The sequence below is a fragment of the Lissotriton vulgaris genome, chromosome 11, assembly GCF_964263255.1.
Source record: "Lissotriton vulgaris chromosome 11, aLisVul1.2, whole genome shotgun sequence".
NCBI lineage: Eukaryota > Metazoa > Chordata > Amphibia > Caudata > Salamandridae > Lissotriton > Lissotriton vulgaris.
The window spans coordinates 12,920,854-12,942,665 of NC_141699.1; the positions used below are offsets into that span (position 1 = coordinate 12,920,854).

At 44.6% G+C, this 21,812-nt stretch overlaps 1 protein-coding gene across 1 annotated transcript in view; it reads right to left on the reverse strand.

Annotated features, from left to right (window-relative positions):
- The window catches only part of SFSWAP (splicing factor SWAP), a 125,461-nt gene extending 114,472 nt beyond the window's left edge, over window positions 1–10,989 (reverse strand). Inside the window, exons 1-4 of the mRNA XM_086944686.1 lie at window positions 10,641–10,989; window positions 7,388–7,557; window positions 6,471–6,602; window positions 85–164 (exon numbers count right to left, since the gene is read on the reverse strand). Of these exons, the coding sequence (XP_086800812.1) occupies window positions 85–164; window positions 6,471–6,602; window positions 7,388–7,557; window positions 10,641–10,861 (603 nt within the window). The 5' untranslated portion in view covers window positions 10,862–10,989. The remainder of the gene's footprint in view (window positions 1–84; window positions 165–6,470; window positions 6,603–7,387; window positions 7,558–10,640) is intronic.
- Window positions 10,990–21,812: the final 10,823 nt, after the last annotated feature.

The following is a 21,812-nucleotide window of genomic DNA, read 5'->3' on the forward strand; positions in this document are numbered from 1 at the left end:
CACACACACAAAATGTACACAGGGCATTGAACACTGATTTTGTTTTCCATTTACAGCAAAATTCCTCATTGAAAGCATACATACCAATTCCACATCAGAAGGCACATTCGCTCCCAGGGGAGCTATAAAGGGTTCCTCACTCTCTTCAATTGCCACCGATTCTACTAAAAAATAATAATAATAAACAATATAAGAAACCCAAACAACATGTATTCAAACAGCTACAACAAAGCACATTCTTCTTTGATGTTTTGTTCCTGGAGGCTCAATAAGAGTCCCTGCAGCCCAATTCTCAGTGTCACTTCAGATTTGTATTCACTAAGTGAAAATGTACACTTCCTAAAAACTCAAGCGAAATGTTACCCAAGTATGTGCAACAGTACAAATTCCAGTAGGGAATTTTTCAGTAAACTGTATTCCAAACATTAACAATGCTGCTTTCCAAAAACCAAATTAAATATGGAGGTTGGCCCATCATAAAAATGCAATTATCTGGCTATTTGCTTCCGTTTAGGTATGGATCAAGGGCAAACAACAGCGTTGCAACCTTTTGTGAACACCAATAAAGGAACAGCTTTGGAAGAAGGTATAGGATTCTGCAACAACCATTTGCCATGAAAAACTCATGTCCTCCTCTTCCTCTACCACAAACATGAAGACAAGTTAATGAAATAGGTTGACCTTTATTTGAATAATTTAAATGTACGTTTGTAAAAAAATTAATTAAAAAAAAAAAATCAACAAATCCCAATTCTGTGGCTCAGGGTTTTGGATTAATGAACCTAAATTAATCTAGCAGCTGCCTAGATGTGGAAAGAGTTTAAATACATTTTCATGTTTAATGTAACTATAATCTGCTGCAGGCGTATTTCAATCACATGTTAAGCTAACGGATATGCCCATGCCCGAGCCTTAGACGTGTTGAGTTGAGCTCTGGCACAAAGACGTGAAAATTGGTAAATAGCAGGCTTTATCAAAGCGTTTTACATCGGTGTTACTCCCGAGGCCAGCTATTAATTCGGAAGAATCCAGCTACGCAGCTGCTAGTTCTCTTGGTTAGAATTTAGTCATGTGCTAGAAGCTAACAACAGTGTTTGTTAGAGTACATATTTGGGTCTTTCTTTTTCTCAGGTAGTCTGATGTATGCTGGAATCCCCATGACAGTAAACTGGGATTCAGAGTGTTAATTGATATAATAAACATGTTACAGGCGCAACTAAAACGGGAGACAGTTTTCCTCAACACCAAGCAATAAACTTTCAAAAAACAGTCTAAAAAAGTCGGAATGTGCTCAATAATAGTAAATTTCAGTCCGATAAAGTGCTACCTGCTTTTAAAATAGCTAAAAGCCTCCGAGCAAGCAGTCCACATATACCTGGAACCTTTACCTGCCATACACAAACTTGAGAACCGTCAGCCAATCTAGGACGCTTTAAATGTGGAAATGTGTGCAGCATTTGAATCTTTATAGCCCCCACTTCTTGGCTCACTATCAGCCCTGACTGACTAATTCATGTTTGGCTTGTCGAAGAACATTGCAATCAGTAGAAACAAGCTTCTGAGAACAATGAATGGCTTTTGCTTGGCAGAGTTCACCTAAGAAAAAAACTGTTTATCGCACGCTCCATGGACATGAAGATTTCTCCTCTATGCATTTCCTGTAAATATAACCCGCTCTCAGGTTCCTTAACCTTGCAGCAACCTCACTGCTTGCTTTATGACCCGTAGCGACTCCCTTTCAGATACTAGAATGTGCACCTGTGTGCCTTTTCAGATAGCAAAGACAGGATGATTGGTTCTTTTTGCCTCTCGCTCTCCAGCGTTTCTAGTAGTGTGAATCTTGAAGCTTTGTCTCCGTTTCAGAAGCCAGAATGGCCTTTGCATCATCTCTGCAAAGCACAGAGGAGGATTCCACCTCTAGTCAGTTTGGAAGTAAAACTCACTGAACCACACTGTCCAACAGTCAAGTAGCACTAATGCACTTCTCATGCTATTCGGGGACATGAGAGAGGTTCACTCACAACCAATTAACAATGTGCCAGTTTCCCACAACATATTTGCATATTTTTCTCCAGAATCAAGCAGACTCTCATTCTACTTTCTTTGTTTTTTTAAATGTTATTGCATAATTTAGTTATAATACTTCGGATTTAACAAAGCTTGCAATTTTGTGTATTCGGGTCAACAGTCAAGTCACTTAGTTCACCACCCTCTCATTGCGCCTTGATAGCTCTCCGCTCGAACGATGGACTGTGTTGGGTATTGACTAAATCAGCCAAAATGATTCTTCTACTTACTACAATAATGTCACATTATTGATTTTGATCAAATATAATTACTGCTGATAATCCCCGTTTCATTTCGCTTATCTGTACCTTTTCGCCTGGGTTATGGGGTGGCTCTAATTCTTGAATACTGTTAAGGCAATTCGCACTCAGGTGCCCCAAAAGCTTTGCGCGGGGAGGCCCTGTAAGAACACAACTTTGCCTAGATGTCATGCAGAGACTGCATGCCCTAAGAGATCATCTGGCCTGTGGCTGTGTAGTGCATGTGACTGTGCCGGGAGCTGCCTATAGTGTGTAAAATAAAAGTACGACTATAGCAGAACATGGTTATGCTGTTATAATGTAAAAACCTAAACAACTATAGTCTTTGGTGTCATGCTGTGCGGGTGACTGGCATACAGAAGAGGGCCAGGAAAAATGGAAGCATGCCTACTGCGTATCGTTTGTTGTATGGCAGTTGCATAGCGTACAACTGCCGTTAATGGGGCATCATGGCAATCCATCCGCAGCGACTGCGAAGGATCTAGCAGTATGTCTGGCTGCAGAAGTCTGTGGATGTAGACTGGCCCCAACGCATGGCCTGGACTGCTGTGCCCAATGCGGTGCTGCTCAGAAGCATGCAGGTGCTTAAAGGGTATGTGGATCACTTTTATTGTGGTTGTTGTTGTTGGGTGTTGTCTTTGAGATGTTTTATTGCCCAGAGGCGGAAAACCGAAGGACAATATTTTACTGCCTTCCGAAAATCTCCGATATGGGTCAGACTGAAAAAGAGGGCCTTCCGAAACGTGTCCTGTGGAATAGTGGAACTCTCCGCGTTAGGAGTGAGTTGGATTGGAGACTTCAACTAGTAGGACAGGCATATCTTGGTCCCAGGGTTTCATGTTTAGCAGACTGGCATTCGATTGTTGCACCGGTTGTACTTTATGAACGAGATTTCTTGGCTCCTAGATATAGTTTTCATAGTCCAGGAGTGAAACCTCAAAGGCAGCTTTTGCTTGGATTCTGAAGGTGTAGCCTACATAGGAAAAAATTAGTCTTAAGATTCTGAGCATATTCGTAGTGTGTTTCACTCTGGATCTACTTGTAGTAGCAAGGTATGTTCTGCATGCAGTCGGACGTCTCCGCTTTCTGTTATACTTTTCCAGTAAGGTGGTCCTTCTAGGTTTGAAAATCAGGCCAGGATTTCTTGTATCACTAGCCAGTTCCACAGCTAAGGATTGTCGTATAGTTAGCAGTCATCCCATCTTTCACCGTAATCAAGCATTTGCTAATCTGGATGTGGCGCCACGTAGATCTTGAATATGAAGTTTAACAGTGTTGTCATTGCAGTAGTAATAAGACAGATTGAAGGACTGATTCAACAATAGCCCATGGTAATGTCGAAAGGGCTGTGGGTAAGATACTGCTGTGCTCAGAGGAGTAGTAGGACTGCTGCTGAAAAGGAAGGAGGGGATTCCTTTGGATGTGCACAATTAATTGTCTGGTCAGAAGTGTTGGTTGGATGACTGCCCAGAAAGCAGGAAAGGTTTGCTGGGATAACGGAAGCTCCTCTTTCAGCATCCACATTCTTATTTTATCCAATATGTAGACAACAATATATTGGATTCCTCTAGGACAGAGGTCTTCAAACTGTGGGGCGCGCCCCCCAAGGGGGGAGGGGGGGGGGGAAACATCCCAGGGGGGGCGCGAGCTTGACAAAGATTTCGGGGGGGGGGGGGGCGCGAGCTTGACAAAAAGATTTCCCCTTTACGTTTATTCTCGAGAATCATGGCCATCGAAAATAGGACTCTCCGACTGGGGGCAGCAGTCGGAACAAATAATAAATATGTGGAGGCTTCAACTTTGACCTTCCTTTAATACAAGACAAAAGGCAGGAAATGGCAGCGAATTTCACTTTCACTCAAAATGAAACTTAAAAACATATGCTGCTTTGTGTGGTGCATCTTCCCGGGCCTTAGCTTTTCTTGCTGGTGCCTTTTGGCGTCCTTGCTGCTGCCTTTTACATTGGTTCATTGCACAGCTGTCTATACATTTGAAGCGACTCATAGATCAAATGTAAATATTTTCCTGCAGTATAATTTCCTTATTCCCCCCCATCTTCTCTCTACTTCTGTTTTTTTACCACTGCCAAACATAAATTGAGTTTTGCCTCACTGCACAGCCCTTGTACAAACATAATCACTCAACAGGTGTTCACACTACTAGACAAGCTGATATTCTTTCAAACATACACAAGGCATGCAACAGTTCCATGGACTGTACACATACTTAAAACAGGGAAATGTTCACGAACCTTGGGTGAGTTTAAACACCACCAGAAGGGTTTGGCTTCTGCAAATCTGCTGTGATGCAGGCATTTTCAGAGCTTGAGGCAAAATTACATTTGACCATTTGCCATAGTATTTTCCATAATACAGCATTTTCAGGTCATTTGTTGCAGTTTTACACCCATTCCTGTTCATGTGTGATAGTGCTGTCAAGAAGCCTCCTGCACAGCCTTATTGTAGATTCGGCCCATTAAAACCTGACAGTTGCTGTCTATTCCTATCCCAGCTCTAGTCAAGTAGGTCATTTTTTTTACCTGTACCAGGGCCCAGGGTATCTATACTGCTATTACATGATAATACAAAATTAACATATATGGCAGTGAGAATTTCAGTTGATTGAGATGTACTTTCAGAGCAAAGACCTTGCCCCGAGAATGATGTGGTTGCCAGGTCTGCTATCATTCTGCTTGTTCGCTAAATCAGGCTGCATGGTATTATATGTGGTCCTGAAAGGTGGGGGTGCATGCACTGGCCTTGTGGTGGTTTGCCTCCAAAATAAAGTTTCCCATCTAAGGGTGTTGAATGAGTTCAGTGATTGTGGGCTGAACTTACAACTCCCAAATCTTAACTTCACAAAACCCTGCTAATGTTGTTTTACTATTGTGAAAATGAGTCGTCAGCTGACGCCTTAGGGATAAACCGGTTGTCAAAGAGGCCAAATCCCAATTTCCAGAAATTATAGTGATGGGCGGGGGCCTGGCTCCTAAAAAAATATTGCCTGGGGGGGGCTGGCCCTAAAAAAGTTTTAAGACATCTGCTCTAGGAGAATGAGGTCCTGCCTGTGAATCAGAAAGAACACCTTTTTTCGATGAATTCCAAGATTTGGGTGAAGGTTGTCTTTTCAATTAGTTTTTCCAGGGAACATTCATTTTCTTAATGTCTGTAGTTCGCAGAGCTGATTGTATCCAGTGACTTTTTTTGTTTTATGAGGGTTTTGTGCGATTAGCAGTTGAGCACTTGTGCCATGGTACCCATAAAAAGTGAGGAGCTAATAATCATTCATTCTGCTTCAGGTTTGATGGATGGGATTTTCTGAAAGGCAACGGGGGGGGGGGCGAAGGGGGTCAGCTAGGGAACCAAATTTAGTGAGATGTGACTCTCGTGACCGATACTAAATGTACTTCGGTTTCCTTCAGCAGTTTCGAGATGTGCTTCTGCTATGTGCGAGTGGGAATAGTTTATTGGTATCTTTGAGATTAGCAGAGTAGGTAGCCTCTTTTTATTCTACTAAACAAATCGGCCAGAATATCAGAAGACATGGGTCAGTGGAGAAAGCTGTGATGTTTTTAGATTTAGAAAGTATTCTCAAGACTTGTGGGCCATGATGCAAAGCCAAGACGAGAAATATTTATTTTGTCTCTCTCAATTGTTGATCTGCAGCTGTAAAATTGGCGAGTCTATAGCACTGTCTTGATCTAGGGTCGTCATCACTGGAGTCAAGTAGACAGATGTCAAGGTATTTGGTTGGGTAACTCAGAGAAGCTTTGAATGAATGCTAGATGTTCTCCCTACTATGAGCTATTAGGTGGCAAGTTGATCGGCAACAGAAAAACAGGGCTATGCTAGCTTTGCAATTATTGCTATACAGATTGAATAACAATAATTTTACTTAAGATCTAAACATTAGCAATCTCATTTATTACAAATATATTGGTCTCACCCCGCCAGCCGCTAATCAATATGATTCACCTCTAAGCCTTACGAAAAACTGCCAAATGCAATATTCACAGGCTGTAAAGGGTGCTCAGACATCAAAATGGCTACAGGTCCATACAAACAGTGATGCACTACATAAATACAGGCAATACAACAGACAACTGCCACATCATATTCCAATAATATAGACGGGCTTATGTACCTTTTTCTTTTTGGTTTTCCTCTTCTTCTGTGGGCTGTGATGGGTCATAGTAATCACTATTATAGCAGAAACCCACTGAGTTATAAGCATCATCTTCTGCGAGGGCTTCACTCAAGCGCTTGTATTCTTCCTCTTGAAGGAAAACACATTTTAATTAGCACAATAGAATTAAAGTTGCACATGGGCCTAAAGCATTTGAAAAGTGGCTAGAAAAACAACAGGTAATAAAATAAGCCTGGATGTTGAGAGTACCTCAGATTGAATGTTTTTCAGTTTACAAAACGTATTTGATAACTGTGCACAAAATCATCTCAAATTAATATTGCACGATTAGTGGGTCACCATGACACAGGTTCCAAAGGTGGTAAAAAAGCACTTTTTTGCTATTTAAAACGGCATAGAAGCATTTTCACTAAGACCTTGGAGGGGCAATGTGTCCGATTGGTCAAATTCCAGTACTTAAAACTTCCACATGCTCTCACCACTAGCCCCCACCTTCAACATCACAGCAGGGCATAGCTGCAAACTCTTTATGTCAACTTTGAGCAGGAAAATGGAAGGGCACGCAATTTTCCTGCAAATTTCTTACAATTCAGAATTTAGGCGAGACATTGAAAAGGAGACAGTAGTACACGCAAATACGGGCTTTCATTTACAGTCCTGTGAAGAATAATTAAAGGGTATTTGGTTTCAAATTCCAGCCTGCCATCAAAAGTTGGGCAGATTCTGTGAGGGTCTACAAATAAACTATGCTGAGGTCCTCTCTGATACGCAAAGTCTCCTGCTTTTCCAGTCCACTGGATACTGTCAAACAGATAATATCAGAAAGAGTGAGTATATGTGCAGAAGTAGATTATTACTTTATTCAGTACATTCAAATACACCAAGTACTTCAGAATTTTTTTCGTGATCAGTACCTTGCCTTGCCTCCTCCTCAAGCAAGTCCGTATGCAAGGCTAAATACCTCTCTTCGTCACAGAGGGTCTCGATTCTTGCCTCCTCTTCAGACAGGTGGTAGTTACGATTCCAAGAAGTATGTTCAGCATCATAATCAGAAAGGTCATGCAGGTGACCACGTCCGTCATACCTGCAATATGAAACCGCTGGTCAACTTAGTAGATTTGCCTTTCTCGTCTGCGACACGACAAAACTTACCTGTTACCATTTGCTTTTAACTTTTAAGTAAAATAACTATTTAAACAGTGCCACTTACACAGACTCTAAAACCTGCATTTAAGACATGTAGAAACTGCTTAAGAGCTAGAAAAGATGATTTTTGAAAGGAAAAAAGCTCTATAAAAATGGTACATTAAAACTAGTTTGAGTAAATTATTCTTACAGTTTTAAAGTGGACCTGTTTCAATATCGATCTTACCCTAAATCGTTCCACTAAACATTGGCAAAGGAATATTGCTTCTGGAAGAATTAACTAGTTTACATTAACACAAACCCGAGCATAAATACCTATCCGTAAGAACCAAATGCTGGAAGTTTCATTGCTTCTTTCTGCAAGTCTCACCTCTCAGGACAGATCTTCGCCACAGAAAGCTGCATCCTCCGGAGAATAAATTATGGCTAGGCTCGACCCTAAGCCAAGCTGCTGAGGAAGCAAGTTCTAGGTTATGTGACAGACAGAGAGAGACAGATACGAGTATTGGAACAGCAGCAACCTGTGCAGTTTAAGGAGAACTGCAAAAAAAAAAAAAGAGGAAAAAACACCTGAAAGAATTGGTGATTGTTACAGAACATGTATTAGCTTTAGAGAAAATGAATTTACGGTTGCCAATCAAACTCAATTTTCATATATGCTAATCATTAAGTAAACTGCTGCTACAGAAAAACAGCGAGATCACAATAAGTCAGTGATTTAGGAGCTCTGAGTCAACATGTTAAAAAAGACAAGGTTGTTCTCCGGTCCTGCTAGTCTTACTTAAATAACATGTAATGCACTCGCTCTAAATTGCTTAAGGGTCTGTATTGGAACTCAGTCATGAACCACAAACATATTTTTTAATATCAACACTAAAACAGAAGCCATAGGTCAGAAACATAATTATCTCAGCTTCATCCATTTGCAAAGTTGTTCTCAAAAATACTTATTTAAATTTGTTATTCTGCTGAAAAATGGCAGTCAATGATGTTTGAAATCAATGAACGTTTATTGGTACAAAATTTTCGACAGTGGATTTATGAGTTTCTGTCATCTCAGTATTAGTTATTTTAAAAACTTGATTTCCTTATCAAACTTCATGAGATGGAAATCTGACAGCCATGCGCTAAGGGTACACTCGGGCCAGGAGGCACAATATAAAAATCGCTCTGCAGTATTAACTTTTGTTTTTATATGCTTCAAACAGGTTGCTGTACAATGTTGTCTGTGAACTGAGGGCAGAGGAATAAACCAAGTAGCCGTGACTATACTGCGAGTAAACCGAAGGGGCAATTCCAGGGTCTTCGAACTACAGGACAACATTTAACTGAATTTTGGAGTAAACGTTATTCAACAAATGCTAACATGTGAAGACGTATGATGCTGTCAACTTTGAGACCACTAATAATGGATTTCTATGGTTATCAAATAATTTAGAACGTGGTTGTGTACTTTCCAAGCAGTTATCAAAGGAAGAATCAGGGGACCAATTTTCAGAGGCCGCTAAAGTGAAGCAAAGTCGTCTGGGGCACTAATGTTAATGAGGCAAGACAGAGAGCAAGGGTAAAAGTAGACATATATCCCAATTGCAGTAGTATAGGAGGGATGTGCAACTGGGGGAGGGCGGGTCACTGTTAGGCCAATGGAGCAAGACAGACTGAGTAGCAATTGGGTCAGTGTGAGATGGCACAGGATGCATGACATGTCTACAAAAAAAAAAAAAACATGGTGCTAAAAGAAAAGACTCTGAAGTACGAACGGGGCAGATGAGCCTACACACTGGGGTCCCAACCAAAGAGAAGCTCCAAAAGAGGGAGAGAGTGCGTGATCAGGTCCAACAGAGATGTAAAAAGGGATATTGCCGGAGTTCCCAGGATTGTATTAGGCCATTATCCAGGTTACATGCGAGTGAACCAATTGGAAAAATACACCTGACAATACTGAATTATGAAATAATCACCCAAGTGAAAAGATGTATCCAGTAGAAAGGTGCCTATACATGTTGTATGTCAGTATGGTGTGCAATAGAGGGTTTGCAGGCAGACTATCAGCTAACAGGACATGCTTAGATGTTAGGAGGTTTGCGAGTTGATCACCCCTGTGTTTCCTTATAGCTCATCATAAGCATCTTGGGCAGAGGACCGGACTTTGGCATTTTGGACTGTGTATTATATTCGGGTATATCTATCGCTAGGATCATCTCTGCAGGTGTTATTGACATACTTCTTAAGCGATACAGAACTCATCTTCAGTCTATTCACACCGTTTTAAACACTGTTGCATGTTGAATCTGCGGTTTGCAGTCAATTAAATAACTAAACAAACATTGCACAAAGGAATTGCGGATGTTGTGCGTCACTTCATAATTGCCACTCGGCTGCATGTTTGCCATTGTCATCCTACCGTGGTTCGTCCTCCAAACTGGCACTCAACGTGGAAAGAGAGCCCAAGCAGGTTGACATTAACAAGAACGCAATAAAGTTGCAATTGTGATAAAGGTGGGCTGACAGGGATGCAACAACAGGGTGGACGGTCAACGTGGCCACCGGATGGAAACAGGTCAATTGAGAAAAAGAGACGTGCCTAGTGAGAACAAATTGGCACATATTAAAAGATACATTAAAGGGTGGTGGGCATGGTGTGATTTGAGACCTATCAGTTGGGTGGGCTGGAGGGGGTGCCCTTTGTACCTCTCAGGGGGTAGGATTGTCATTGGTGACATCCTGGAGAACCACATGGGTCCGGTGCATGCCCAGTGGACGAGCAAGGCTCTTGCATCCACACGTGGGGCAGACTGGAGATGCAAGGGGGTAGAGGAGCCTGCATGGCCCCCGGAGGTGTGCTGCTTGCTCCGCGCACGGTGGGACACTCCATGGATGCGGTGAGAGCATGTGAGAAGGCTCGAAGTACTCTCCACGGGAGGCTGCACCCTCCAGGACCCCCACACACAAGCAGAGCCCCACCACATCCCACCCCACCCCGTTCCCCAGTAGAGAGCGGGCCCGGCGCGGGTAACCGACCTATCGATCAGGGTGTTGGGGTCGCCCATCCAGGGGATGAGGTGCCGGCCACGCTCCTGGTATCGCGCCATCTCGTCGTCGCGGAAGATCTTGCAGGCGTATCCGAAGACCAGCAGGTCGGCCTTGGGCCCGAGGGGCGCGGGAGCCGCCGGCTCGGGGGCGGCAGCCGGCGCCACCGCCGGGTGCTTCATGGCGCTCTTCTTTGGCCCTGATATGTACATTGCGCCGCCTGGATGAAAGAAGGGCCCGGCCCGCAGCAGCTGTCACCGTAGACCTGCACAGTCCACTGCCGGAAGTTATCGCCGGAAGTCACTCTGCAGCCATTTTGGTTGCAGACCCGTTTCCCGGAAACAAAATGGCCCGTTAGCCGCTTCCGAGATGACACGGCTCCATGTACCGCAGATTCGTCAATCTGTTCAAGCCAACTGAAGCAACCAACGCAAAACAATCCATCTGCTAAAATCATCAGCTTTCTTTATTTTACAGCTCGAGAAAATTTGAATATTTCTAGCCTATGTTAAACATTATTTTGAAAGTGCCGATTAAGGTCTACTCTCGAACACCCATTTAAAACTCGGGAATGCGCATGCGCATAAACTTCCATCCCAGAGTCAGGCAAGACGTCACTCGTTCTAAAGCCAATGAAACTTCATCCTTTTGCCTCCCCCAGTCATGGCCGCCGTTCCTACACTGTCAAGGCGTCACCGTTCTAACCTAGAACTAGAACGGTAACTTTCAAGCCCTTTTCTTTATAACGAAGTTGTGGCATTTAAAACATATCTAACGTAGCGCAGGCGACATTAAATAAATGAGCAATTCATGATTTTAATTGCCTTGTGATCTGTTAATGCATTTCAGATCTTCGTTTCTAATTTGAAAGTTTTTGGTTGTTTATAGTCAAGGCTTTTACCTTTAGGTTAACAAAGAGGGGTGTAAAGGGTTCACTAATAGAATATTGGTCACTAAAATATCGCAATACGAAAGTATCGTTACGAAAATATCGATAACATCTGTCATTATTATCGTTGTACTAAATATAGTTTTTTAAATATATACAAAATAAATTAATACATATTAAATATATTAAATAATAACATTCGTTTAAAAAATGAAATACATTTCATATATATTTTAACAACTATAACAAATTAACTTAATTTAAATAAAAGTTAAACACATATAATAATATATATTTACATATATCTACTTTAAAAACATTTTGATTTATATTATAATTTCAAATTATTTAATAATGTTATATTATAACAAAATAATACATATATGCATACATATACTAATAAAATAAAAAAATTAAAATCAAACCATTCTAATTAAATTAAAAAACTAAACAACATAACATTCTTAAAATTGATAAAATATTTCACACACAAACAATAAAAAATATTATAATTTTAAACAAACAAAAGCAAATACATAAATTAAAAACAATACAATCTTTTTTTATAAAATATGAAATGTAAAACATATACTATTACAACTACAATTTATTCAAAACAAGACAAACAATTATAATAAATATATTTTAAACTGAGGGGCCGATAGGGGCGTGGCTAGCAGCCGTGAGAGATGGCTGCTGCCTAGAGGAGCTCCAGCCCATTCACGGTACTATAGGCGCTTAACCACCGTCCATACCCGAATATCAGGAGTGAAAGTCGGGGTCGAAGTCCTGTTGACCCCCCCCCCACCCCTCTGGATTGCGATCTTGGAGCCCGCGATCTGCCGAGGAGATAGGGGAAAAGGCGTGCGTACGGAGCTGTGCGGTGAAGGAGACAACATGGCGGCCCGGACCGGAGGAGAGTAACCGATTTGCCCGGGCTGACCCTCCAGTGTGATTCTGGACGGGGCGAAGGACGTCCGCGACAAGGAGCAAGTAAGGTGGTGGGGCCCAGCGGAGGGAACGTTGTGTGCGGTGCAGCCCTGACGGCCAGTGGAGCGGCTCTGCCCTAGCTGCGGAGCCGGGGGCTGCAATACTCGAGTCCCCGGCTTTTAGGCCTTCCTGCGGCGGTCGGGGCGAGTCGGAGAAGAGGTGCATGGCTTCCTCCCCCCCAACCCCCCCATCTCAGCCACAGACCTGAACAATACACCGCCATTCTCCTGGTGAAGGAGAGGAGGGGAGCGGGCGACGAAGTGGCCGAACAGCTCGGGGTGCGGCAGCGGCTACCCCCGACAGAGGAACCCCGGTGGTGTGCAAACACGCAGGCACCCTGGAGGCCCATGGGCGATACCCCTGACACGACGAGGCACTGGGCAAAGGGCACCATCAAGGGGGAGCCAAAGAGGGATAGATACAAGGCCGACAGCTGGGACGTACCTCCCCTCCCTCGCCCAAGCAGAAGCAAAAGGGGTGCTGAAGGGCAAGTCAGCGGAGACTCTAACATCTGGGCCTAGGGGCGAGAAGCTGTAGGGCCTGAAGACAAGGCCTTACCGGAGTACAGGAACTTTGAAGAACGTGCCCCATCCCCCTCCCCTCCTCCTATTCATAGAGTGTGACGCAGGAGGAAAATATTGGACAGTTGTGGGAGCATATAGGGGTGGCCGAAGGATCCTAGGCTACGCAGTCCTGCATCAAGAATTTGCCAGTGATCTGGCAACTAACAGCACCACTGACTGACCAGTACACTATACCAGTCTTGGGATCATCCACAATGGCGGCAGGGGGTAAGGAATCAAGAGCCAACGCCCAAAAACAGCTCGCGAAATACACCTGGGCTAAAAGTGGAGAAAAGAGTGAATCAACTAGCAAGGAGAAGGATGGCCTGGGTGTGGGAGAGCTGCATGCCAAGGAGCCGACTCTACATGATGTTATGGCAGCTATAGGCAGAATTTGCGCCTCAGTGGACTCAGCTACAGTGGAGGTGTCACTACTTTGAGTGGATTTCAGGAAAATGGATGAGAAGGTCCAAGAGTTAAAGATTGTGACGAAAGCTTTACAGACAGACACCTCGGAGCTGAAGAGTCAAATGCTTGAGATGAAGAAAAAGCAGGATAGGATGGAGCAGCAACTGGATGATTATGAAGGAAGGGCCCGACGAAACAACATTCGAATACTATGTGTTCCAGTAAAAACAGAGGGACCTACAGCGGATTTGTATGTCGAGGAATTAATCACAAAACAACTGAAGCCGAAATCACTGTCTAACTACTTTTCTATAGAATATGCTCATAGACTGCCGGTAGGCAAACCAAAAGTGGGTGCGCCCCCTAGGCCATTGATTGCCAGGGTATTTAATTATTGTGACAGAGACATAATTTTGCAAACATCCAGGACTGCTGCCCCACTGAAAATTGACAACTACGAGGTGCAGTTCTTTCCTGATTTTACGGCTAAGGTTCAGGCCCAAAGGCGGAGTTTTCAGGCAGTGAAGCGGGAACTGAGAGACTGTGAAGTGAAATACTCGTTTTTTTCCTGCGCGGCTGCGGGTGGAGTCAGAGGGCAAATTTTGGTTCTTTGACTCACCTGAGGCAGTCTGGGACTTGATGGAGGGATGGACAACAGTGGAACGTCGGAGGAGGAATCGCCCTGGCAGGCAGGAGACGTCGAAGGACAATCGATCGGACGTGCCGGGTACAGAAGCGGCCTCGGAATCTAGCAGACTGGAGGAACAGGACTAACTTATCACAAGACTGAGCTGCGATGTCTCACTCAACATAGGATGCGCAAGTAGAGGGTCTGGGGGGGTGTGGCTGTTGGTTGGTATTAATGTTGCAACTACAGATAGAGATATTCGGAGTGAAGGATGTGATTTATGTGCTGAATAGATTGATGTGATATGATACTGTTTGACCTTAGTTCTTCAAGGGCGGTGGTGATTATATTTAGGAAATTTGTGGAAACCGTGGTTGGGAGAGGGTTGAATCCCCTAGCATTTCTAGCATGTTTAATGGGGCGAGAAGCGCTCTGCTAAGTTTGGGGGTGGGTAGTTTTGAATCCACAGGCAGGGTAGCAGGTTGGGGGAAGTTAGTGGGATTGGGCGGGTGGAGGGAAAATGGGACAGAAATTGTTGTTCTTGCCATGAAGTTGCCTTAATGAAAACACTTACAGCAATCACATTGATAGACAGGCTTTGTAGCACAGATAACTTGTCGTGTGGGTTTTTTTCTTTTTGTTCCTGTTTTAGTGACAGACTTCTAGCTGATGTTGATTTTGTTTTCTGTATGATGCTCATAACATTGTGGACCTTATATTCAACCTGCGCTGTGATGTTTGTATTTTTGATCAATGGTAGTTGATCGTGAATCGGTGCTCTCTATACTCACCTGCAATGTTAATGTACTGGGGGATAGAATTAAGAGGGGAATAGTACAACAATACCTGAAAAGGCAGTCCCCGGATCTGGTTCTCCTACAGGAAACCCATCTGTTTGGCAATAAAAGTAAGGCCCTCAATAGGTGGGGATATAAACTTCTTGTGCATGCAGACTACACTACTGGCTCCAGAGGTACGTGCATACTTGTTCGGAAAAATGTTCCATTGATTGTACTTAGTACGCGGTCAGGTGCCGCAGGGCGGTTTGCTGTAGTTGAGGCTCAATGGGAGTTAAGGGCTTTGAATATTGTATCAGTCTATTTACCACCAGGACTAGGTAAAGATGCCCTTGTAGAACTAGGTCGAGTGCTCACGGATCTTAGGGATGGAGTCTTGATATTGGGGGGAGATTATAACATGACGATGAATGACTTAACAGATAGACGCCCAGTACGACAGAATATGCGGCCAAATAAACTAAAGGCTGACTTTACCATGGCAATGGGGATCACAGACGTGGGGCGGGAGCTACAGGGTGACCCTATAGATTACACATATTTCTCCAGTGTGCATGGCAGCCTTTCCCGGATCGATTACTTTTTAACGTATGTAACCTCGGTGGGTAACTTTAGGAGGCCAACGACATACCCTAGGGGCCTATCAAATCACTCCCCCGTAGGGATAGATTTCACACATGGGGCCAAGCAGCAGAGCCATACCATAGTCATGAATCCGTGGGTACTTAAGATCCCTGACATACGAGAGGAGCTTATTAAGCAAACTGGATACTTTTTGGAGGAAAACTTAGGATCTGTAGATGCAGCACAGACAATTTGGGAGACATATAAAGTAGTTATAAAGGGACATGCTCTCTCACTAAAAACAAGATATGTAGCAAAGCGACAGGAGATAATGACCCAGTTAGAGACTGAACTTAAAGACCTTGAATCGGAGTATGCGCTCCACCCTTCGGAAGAGTCGCTACACACACTGACGCTTAAAAGGGAGGAATATAAGCTAAAAGCTCGGGAACAAATGATGGCAACACAGTCAGCTACCCATCATAGACTGTACGAACTAGGAGACAGGGCAGGAAAGACACTGGCATGGCTGGAGAAGAAGGAGCAGGGTACGAGGTGGGTGCCTAGATTGCAGAAGCCTAAGGGGGACATGGTATCCTCCCCGGCACACATAGCAGAGACATTTGCAGATTATTTTGAGAAATTATACTCGCCCTCAGTGGTATATACGGCTGAGGAGTCACATCAGCTCTTAGAGGAATGCGTGCTACCCACGATATCGGCTGAGGATAGGGAGTCCTTAGAGGCAGATCTTTCGGATGATGAAATCAGAGCGACCATAAGTTGGATAAAGTCAGGAAAGGCGATGGGGCCCACCGGTACCTCAGTGGAATTTCTTAAAGTGACAGCCACCCAAATGATCCCACATTTGAAGGCCATGTACCAAGAAAGTTGGGAAAAGGGTGCCCTTCCGCCGGATCAGAGGTTGGCAAGTATAGTTGTTATCCATAAAACGGGTAAGCCGGTGGAAGACTGTCGTTCCTATAGACCGATCTCATTAATCAACGTGGAGGCAAAGGTCCTAGCGAAAGTACTTGCCACACTCTTAGGGACGGTGATATCCTCCCTAGTGCATCCCGATCAGTCCGGTTTTATGCTGGGAAGAAATACAGCCCTTAATATCCGTCGTCTACATAACGTGTTGGCCCGACAGGTATTTCTGGAAGAGGACGCGGCTATATTGTCCCTAGACGCCTCTATGGCCTTCGATTCAATTGAATGGTCCTACATGTTTGAGGTAGTAGTCAGAAAAGGATTGGGCCCAAAATTCCTGAGATGGGTACGACTGCTCTACACAGACATAGCTGGACAGGTGAGAGTGAACAACTTCACGTCTAGGCAGTTTTCTCTTCGTAGGGGTACTATACAAGGCTGCCCTTTGTCCCCGCTATTATTTGCACTAATGTTGGAACCCTTGGCGACCTGGGTGAGAAAAGATGTCATGACCAGAGGGCTGAGATGGTCCCCGGAATGTGAGGACAGAATATCGTCATATGCTGACGGCATAGTGTTATACCTGGCGTATCCCTATAAATCCATTCGAGTGGTCTTAGACATCTTTATTAATTTTTGAAAGTATTCAGGGTATGCTATCAACTGGGACAAGTCAGTACTGTATATGCTCCACGGACAGGTTCCCCGTCTTCCTAAAGATTGTGCTTTGATGATTGCAACAGATGGTTTTAAATACCTAGGGATCTTCGTCACACCAGATTGTGCTCTTTTCTACAAGAGCAATTTGGCGCCACTTTTAGCGTGGCTGCGAGCGGACGTCCAACATTAGAGGTCCCTGTTATGTTATGTTATGTTATGTAATGGGGGTACTTTTATAGCGCATGGCTACTCCGAAGAGTGTCCCGGCGCTGAAGATCATCACGGACCCAGAGTGGAAGGTAGAACGTCATTGATTTGTCGGGCGGCACTCTTTAAGATGCTTACCCTTCCTCGCATTTTGTATATTCTACAGAATAGTCCGACTAAAGTTCCTGATCCCTTTTTTGTGGCTGTGGAGGGGGAGCTACGTACACTATTGTGGGATGGAAGAGCTCCCAGAATAGCGCTCCAAAAATTGACGAAAGGGTGGTATGATGGAGGAATTGCACTACCCGATGTACGGTTGTACTATTGGGCTTCGCAACTGGTTACGGTACACAGATGGAAGTATACCCTACCAGATGATCCGGCGTGTGCCTCGGACAGATATCAAATGGAAAGAGCTTGCTATCTTGGGGCGCTTTATTCGTCTCCACGGAGCAAGAAGCTTGTGGGACCCACCCAGCATACGTTGCAAATATTTATTTATTTTATTTATTTATTTATAGTGTTTTGTATAGCGCGGACAAGACCCGTGGGTATCAGAGCACTTAACATAGAAGGTAGTTAACAAATTGACATTATAATAGCAATTATAAAAACAAACATATATGAGGTAGAAGGCGATATGGCTATGAGGGGGTGATTAGATATATATATTCCTAACGCCTGTGCAATTAGCATTAAGAGGTGAATAAGGCTTAGCTTGTGTCATGGAGCATATAGACAAACTAGGTGAGGTAGGGGTTATATAGCATTACAAGTGCAATTACATGTGCAATTAGCATTAAGAGGTGAATAAGGCTTAGCTTGTATCATGGATCATATAGACAAACAAAGGTGAGGTAGAGGTTATATAGTTTTGGCTGTGAGATACAGTGATAAGATCACATAGACATGAGGTAGCAGTAAGTGTACAGCCGAGTCTTGTACTTGGAATCAGTCATTTGTCAGTAATTGATCTTCAGAATATTCATGACGAGGACCATCATTCTTCTGGCGTAAATGTTCATACCAGCGATCCGTAGGCTTCTCTATGCAGGGTATTTACTCATCATGTGGCTCTTCAGCTCCCGTTTGAATGCTACAGTATTTTGAATCTTCCTGATGCTTGGAGGGAGTGAGTTCCAGACTCTGGGGGCGGCTCCAGAGAACGCTCGGTCATAGGTCTTTTTCTTTTTTATGGAGACTGGCTAACTCCCGCCTGGGTTGGTCGAATAGACTCACTCAGATGACACCGCTGTGGTCTGCACAAAAGCTGGGCATGCTCGGTCGTCATCCAGGGTCTGACAAATGGGACATGATTGGTATCTCAACGGTAGGAGATCTGATTAAGAAGGGTAAGATCCTTCGGTTCGAGGATCTACAAAAAACGTGCCAGTTGGCTCCAGGCGAAGTTTTTCGATACTTACAAATCAGGCACGCCTTAATGGCGGCATTTCCTAGCTTTGAGGATATACCAGAATACTCCTCTTTGAAAGATCGTCTATTAGACGGACAATTGCATGCCAAGGCAATTTCCCTCACATATAGAAAGCTCAGTAACAACATGCCAGATACCTTTGGACAGCTCAGAGAGAAATGGGAAAGAGAACTAGGACCAATGAGGACTGGAGGCAAGCATTGATGTCTCCGAGAGAGGCTGCCATCACACTTAGGTATCGCCTTACACAGCTCCGTATACTACATCGTTCATACTTGACTGGGATTACTCTGGCGAGGATCGGGTCTAGGTCGGATGACCTGTGTTTTAAGGGATGTGGGCAGTCAGCTAGCTTTTATCATATGATTTAGGAATGTCCTATGGTGCAAAACAGATGGGACAGGATTGTGACACATCTGCGGCGTGCTCTAGGTAAGACAGTCTCGCTGATGCCACAACTGGGTTTGTTAAACATATGGGACGCTACGGACCTTACGGAGACAGAACAACAGTTTGCAACGTTAGGATTCACTTTATTTAAGAGAGAACTAGCTAGGGGGTGGGGTAGTGCCAGGCCGCCAGGGGTTGCAATATGGAGTAGGGAATTGGATAAATGTATGGTGGCCGAGAAAGAAGTATTTATCGCACGTGGGTGTCCAAAGAAATGGGATAAGAAATGGGCCAAATGGAATTTATACAGAGGTGAAATATGTGTGTCCCCATCGGCGGACTTAGAAATGCAGAGGGTTAGAGGGAGAGAGCAAGAAATGTAATGAATCCTTGTATTAAATATATTGGTCACTGCAAAGGTCAATATGATTGGTAATATGAAATAACTGTATCAATGTCAATGGTCTGTCACTATTGCAAAGTTAAAATAAAATAAATATTTAAACAAAAACCGGGGAGGCCAATTACGATGGCGGGCGGTCCGCCACCGCCGGGACGATGGCGGACCACCCGCCATCAACCTCAATATTCCCACCGCCACATCAGGATGGCGATGGGAATGGGATTGGTACCGCGGCGGACGTAAAGACCGTACGCCGTGGTCCCGCAAGGCAGTCCTTTTCCGCCCAACTGGCGGGACATGGTACAATGGGGGGGTATACTGGAGTTGCCTTGCAGGCATCGCCTTGTGCATTTGGATGCCTGTCTTTTTGGGCGGAGATTCCGCCGCAAAAAGACAGGCAGTGAATGCCTTTGGGGGGGCCCGTTGTGGGCCCCTGGGAGTTGTGGGGGGGGTGGGGTGCTGCACGTGGGGGATACCTATGTCATTTTATCGTTGTACTAAATATCGTTTTTTTTGTGTAAATTTGCATGTTAGAGTCAGTTACAACACCAGAAAATACATTGACAATGTGTTATACATCTTCAGTAGAAATAGCTTTTTTAGAGAACAACATTATCAGTCTATATCCTCTGCGCCGGAGCGGTGGGCTTGTGGAGGCTCACAGATGTTACCTCTGAAGTTGTTCCAGCATGACCACTCCTCCCCCCATTTTCGAGGGCACCCTCGTGCCATATAAATAGTTTTTTTCTTGCAGCATACACCAGTCCATGTCTTTTTGCCATTCAACTAGTTTCGGCGGGGTTGGGGCACCCCATAGTCGGGCGATGTTTCTTTTTGCCACCATTTGCCCAAGTGTAACCCAAATTTTCCCTTTCGTAGGCAGGTCTGTGAGTTCCCAGATGTTCAAGAGGCATCTCTAAGCCTCTGGGCGTATGTCTACCCCCATACTTCTTGCATGCAGTGCACCACACGACTCCAGTACCTTCGCACCATTGGGCAATCCCACATTATATGGAAGAAAGAGCCTGTTTCACCGCACCCCCTCCTGCAGAGAGCCCCTCCCCCCTCTTCCCATTAACTGTAGTCTAGTGCCGGAGATGTACACCCTGTGCAGTATTTTAAGTTGAATAAGCCTAAGTCGAGCCGAAATCGCCACCTCCTTAGGGGAGGCGAACGCGCTCGTCCATTCCTCTACATTGATCTCGAGCCCATCGGCAACCCACCTCTCTTTAAGGGACAGGAGTGAGTCAGGGGGGTTATTGATCAGTTTTTATATGTGAGGGAGATGGCATGTTCTGGCATGTGTCCATCTAGCAGTCTGTCCTCGAGCGGGGAGGCCTGTGGGAGTTTGGTCCCTGGCGGTATGTTAGACTGGAGGGAGTGTCTGATTTGCATGTATCTAAAATACTCAGTTTGTGTTAATTCGTACGTTTCTTGCAAGTGGGCGAAGGATCTGACCTTTTGGGGCCCCACAAGTCTTTAATTTGTGAGATACCAATAAGGTCCCAGTTATGGAACTACTTTGCGCGTCCCAAGTTGCCTAATTTTTCAGACGCCCATAGTGGAGTGGCCATGGTCAGGGTATTTGACCAACCGAGCTTCCGCTGCGCCATGTGCCATATTTGCACCAAGTGTTTTGCCGGTCTCGTGAGCTGGTATTTACCAGATCCAGAATAGAGTGCGGCTTCATAATTCCCCCTAAGGAGTAGCCATCTGTCCATCCCATAACCTGGGTCGTTACCGTCACTATACGTCCCCTGGTTGATCGCAGAGAGGTGCGCGGCCCAATAGTACTTGCGGATATCTGGGAGGACTATCCCTCCATCGTACCATCCCATAGTAAGTTTGTGTAGCGCTATTCTAGGTGTGCCTGCCCAGAGGAGGTCTCACTGCGCCGCTTCTATTGCTACAAAGTAAGAGTCGGTACCAGGTCCGGATAATTTTGAAGACCATAAAGAAATCTCGGCAGTGCCATCATTTTAAAAAGGGCTGCGCGGCCCAACAGGGACAGTGGAAGATTCTACCAAGAGTTAGAATCACGTTGGAGCCGTCGTAGGGGCGGTAGTAGATTCCTTTCGTAAATCCTAGTCTTCTCGGTGGAGACAAAGACTCCAAGGTATTTGAAACCGTCCCCGCAACAGTGTTTGGGCAGGTACTGGGAAGCCTTGGGGGGCTGCCATGGAGGACAAAAAGGAGAGATTTGCTCCAATTGATCCGGAACCCCGAATTCTTCCCGAAACTCGTGAATATATCAAGTGCCGCCACAATGGACCTCTGTGGTTTGGATAGGTAGAGG